Source organism: Olea europaea, unplaced genomic scaffold (assembly GCF_002742605.1).
Source record: "Olea europaea var. sylvestris unplaced genomic scaffold, O_europaea_v1 scaffold1107, whole genome shotgun sequence".
NCBI classification, from domain to species: domain Eukaryota; kingdom Viridiplantae; phylum Streptophyta; class Magnoliopsida; order Lamiales; family Oleaceae; genus Olea; species Olea europaea.
Window position 1 is genome coordinate 177,614 of NW_019228437.1, and position 4,313 is coordinate 181,926.

Sequence of the window (4,313 nt, forward strand, 5' to 3'; positions counted from 1 at the left end):
AACTTTCTTGGGAATAGATGGATAATCATGAGCTTGTACTCCATGACATTAGCTATCATTGGTTGGGATCAGGTAATTGCCTTGTTGAATTGCGTGTTTGCCAAACACGTGAATAAATGGTGGAAAAGGATTGGTTTTATTTACATTATTTAATTGCTTTGAAATTGGAGAATTTTATGATAGCATGCCACGTGTTGGTTGAATAGGAAGGAGAGTAATCTTTGATTGTATAAAATAATGGGATTGAATCTTTTTAGGAGAAAAACATGACATAAAATAATGGGATTTAGGCTTTTAGGAGGAAACAAACATGACAATTCTCATTCTCAATTTTAAGTAGCGTAAATAAGGGAGTATTCATTAACTACCCTAAGGAGAAATCAAAAGAGAAAAAGAAATATAGATACTTGTTACGGTGGCACCAACATTACGAGCAGAAAATAATAATTTTGAGAACGTGAAACTTCTTACTTTCTTCCATCAATCCTTTTGTTGATCAAGGTAGGACTACAAGGTGCAATGATGTTGGTGTTTGTAGCTGTGGAGTGGTTTTATATCGTTTAAATGATGTAATGACTTTCATGTTTGATGTTAACATTCTTGTTAGATTGGATCGTGTTTTCTAAGGTGTTATCATTCGAGCTGTATATGTGTGGCCACTGTGTAGTCTAATCCGAGGTCAAAAGTTTTGTTTTATTATTTAATATAAATCAAATGGTTGCCTAAGTGGAAGAATGTTAGAATAATTTCAAAATATCAGCTTTCCATTTGATTGCAAATTTTAAGTTTTTTAAAACGAGTTAGATGTATAGCTCATAATGATACTATGATTAAAGCCAATACGTTGAGTGATCACTTGGGCCATTTTACACCTTAGTTATATAGGATTATATTCAATATAATGTGCTAATTTTAAGTATGTGTGTCAGAAATGTTTAAACCCTAATTTGGGTCATTAATGGAACGGCTCAATAAGTTTCTATATAAGAGGTCAGGTCCCATCTCCTCTAGATATGTTTTTATTCGCTTGCTCCATTAACAACTAATACTTTTGTGAGAGACAATGAGAGAAAGAACTAGCATCAATATCTACATTCAAGATGTCTTTTGTAAGTATATATTTTAAATGGGCAATTGGCGCAAAACGTCCCTACCTTTCAGTTTCATTGTGAAAAACGTCCCTACCTTTCATTTTTTGACATTTTTGCCCTCAAATCAACCTTTCGTTGCGATGAAGGTCCTTCCGTCCAAGTTCCATCCATTTTGCCGTTAATTAAAGAGAGAGAGCCATTTTTTGTCCAGTCAGCAGGGGTAAAACCGTCTCACCCATTTAATCCCTTATTCCCGCCTTCTAGGTAGTCCATATATACAACAGTTGCTGAAAAATGGGTGTGAAAATACTTTAAATTATTAAATTAAATAAGGAAAAGAATGTCATTAATTAAAGAACAGATAATTCCGATCATCACTGCTGCTTTTATGTTAGGTTTCTGGAAAAATGTAGTAAGAAATATACTGAATGGTTGGTGAATTTATAGAGATGACTGCTTGATATTTATTTCTAGTTTATGTTTATTGTGACCATGGGATAAATTGAGGAGATCGAGTGGAAATGGGTACTGTGAAGTTATGTATCGGTTCTATGTATCAGTTCAATGGTGAATGGCCCATTTTGGCTCATTGGAGAAGATGAATGGGTCCTATTCGGAATCGAATGAACCTTGCGCTAATAATCCCTACGTAGTTATAATTTTGGCTTGAAACATCCCTACCTATAAAAATTTTTGCGAGTACAGTCCCTACCTTTTAGAAATATTTGCTAATAATGTCCCTACTTTTTAGAAATATTTGCGAGTAACGTCCCTGACTTTTAGAAAAATTTTGGCGAGAGAATTTTCTATTTTCTTCCATATACCACCTGTTGGTACACACCAACTTAAAAGTCCCTAAATACACAATTTTATTACAGAATCTGAGACACAATTCATCCACCAATCAATCGAAAACTGAAACAAAAATATCCAGTACCTGCTGAAGCAAAAATAACTGAAAACTGAAGCAAAAATAGATACAATTCATTTCAACTGTGCAGAATATCCACTGTGACAGAAACATAATTCCTGAACTTGCTACATTCTCCCAGTACATAAACACTAAAAAAAGGTTCCCAAAGTGCTATATTATATCCACTACATGCAGACAATTTGTGCACTAAATAACAAAAACAAAAGCCAAAAAATTAATAAGTGAACTTGGCAGACCCCAGACAGCTTCATCCTAACAAGGTGCTAGAGGTGGTGCCCCTTTGCAGTCTCTCCTATTGTGTCCTACTTCACAGCACTTCGTACATGTCATTATTAGCCCCGATCTTTTTCGTTGACCTTTTGGTTGTTCCTGAAGTTGATTGTGAAGTATTGGCATTTCTCTTGGACTGACTGGACCTCTTCAGCTGACTTGAAGAAGCCACCTCATTCGGCTCTTTTCTTCTATTTTTCTTTGGCCTCCCAGGCCTTTTCGTGTATACTGGTGGAGTGAGAGGATTCAAACCTGGGGTAGGCCATGCGTCCGAACCTGTGATGGGAGAAATTGATGGCGTATATGTTCTCATGTATGCATCCTTCTTATAGATGTCATCCACGAACTCCAACACGTTCAGGCCTCTAGATACAACTGAGGCAATGACATGGGTACATGCAATTCCTGATAATTGCCAATGACGGCATGTACAAGTTCGTGCCCTTAAATCCACAGCATGTAGCACAATCCCGGCATTGTCGCGAACTTGGAACTTTTCATTGCCTGCGTACTCAGCCCACTCAAACCTTGCAAGTTTACCATTTTTGTCCAAAATCTTCTGAATTCTAGGTCCAACTGCTGTTGTCCACCTATCACAAGACTCTCTACGGGCCACAATTCTCCTCATCAAATATACCCTGATATCCTTCACATGGTTAAGATCGGCTTCTCTCTTGCAGCCACAATTGTGCTATTAAATGATTTACATAAGTTGTTGAGAAGCATGTCGCACTAATTCCACTCTCTAAAGTGGGATTTACACCAATGGGAAGCTGGTTTTTCTTCAAGCCATCCATAAGCAGCCGGGTCCAAGTCCATCATCCGTTGCATGTGCTGACGCTACTGTGATATAGTAGTGGCCCTGGCTGCATACAGTTCTTCAATGCTAAACCCTTGTGACAGACGCTGAAATTATTGTATAGATGTCTGACACACGTCCTATGCTCCGAATTCTCAAACAATGTCTCAATTGCATTTGTCAATCCCTTTTGCTTATCTGAAATGAATATCCAATGTTGACTGCTATGTATGTGCAAATCATCCTTCAATAACTCCAAAAATCATTTCCAATTATCCCCATTTTCAACCTCCACAACTGCATATGCCACCAGATACATACCATTATTCACATCAACACCAACTACTGTCAACAATTGGCCACCAAGCTCTGTCTTCAAAAAGCAGCCATCTACCCCAATCACTCTTTTGCAACCTCGAATAAAACCATCTCTCAATGCCCTAATGCAAATATACAACCGTCAAAATTCTCCAGCGTGCCCCTCAACCAATGCAGTGGTCCCAATATTTGTCCTCTTTAACTCCTCACAATAATTCCACAGTAATTTGTAATGCTCCACCACACTCCCTCTAATTTTTTCGAGCGCCTTCTCCTTCGATCTATATGCCTACCAGGCTGAGATATCACCTAAACCATCTCGCTTAACCCTCTCCATAAATACAGTAACTGACATGTTTTGCTCAGCCCTCCAATCAGCTAAATATCTATCTGCCAAATAGGATGAGGTCACCCTGAAGTTCTTGTATACCATGGGACAAGTATGCTCCTCCACAAAAGTTTTGATCACCCAACTTGCCTTACCATGCTCATTTGTAGCATACAACACCCACAGACAATCTCCCTTACACTTGGCTCTCAATCTACGAGCATCATCCTTTTTGAACATAATATTTCTATTGTTTGTAACTGAATGTGAGGTGATTGCAGCCTTTAGTACGGCCTTCGACTCAAATATCAAGCCTGCATAGTCAAAAAAATTCAATGCATATCAGACCTCATGACACTAAGTACATAAGCAAGTTTAAATTTAAAGTAAAGATTAATGTTCAAGTTACCTGTTTTGAACACTGGATCCTCCATATCTGTCCCCACATTGAAAGCATCATTGGAAGCCCTCCTTCTTGAAGCTCTATTGCCTTCCTGTTCACTATAAATGCTTCGTAAATCATCGGAGTCCCCGTAGTCAGTATCTGAATTTCTAACAGGCTGCTCATTCGAC

At 38.0% G+C, this 4,313-nt stretch overlaps 1 protein-coding gene across 1 annotated transcript; it reads right to left on the reverse strand.

Annotated features, from left to right (window-relative positions):
* Window positions 1-1,838: 1,838 nt before the first annotated feature.
* Window positions 1,839-3,980, reverse strand: LOC111373289. The gene is made up of 7 exons (XM_022995798.1): window positions 3,706-3,980; window positions 3,416-3,534; window positions 3,135-3,292; window positions 2,349-2,986; window positions 2,147-2,189; window positions 2,029-2,031; window positions 1,839-1,946 (listed from the first exon to the last, which is right to left on the reverse strand). The coding sequence occupies exons 1-7, from the start codon at window positions 3,978-3,980 to the stop codon at window positions 1,839-1,841; spliced, it is 1,344 nt and encodes a 447-aa protein (XP_022851566.1).
* Between the last annotated feature and the right edge of the window lie 333 nt (window positions 3,981-4,313).

Excerpts from the sequence above, each read along its gene's own strand:
- LOC111373289 (XM_022995798.1), bottom strand. The coding sequence starts at position 3,980 with ATGTTCAAAAAGGATGATGCTCGTAGATTGAGAGCCAAGTGTAAGGGA. Across the intron at positions 3,535-3,705 it reads TTAGGTGATATCTCAGCCTG|GGCATTGAGAGATGGTTTTA; the intron begins GTAGGCATATAG and ends TATTTGCATTAG. Across the intron at positions 2,190-2,348 it reads ATCGGGGCTAATAATGACAT|TGGATATAATATAGCACTTT; the intron begins GTACGAAGTGCT and ends GTCTGCATGTAG.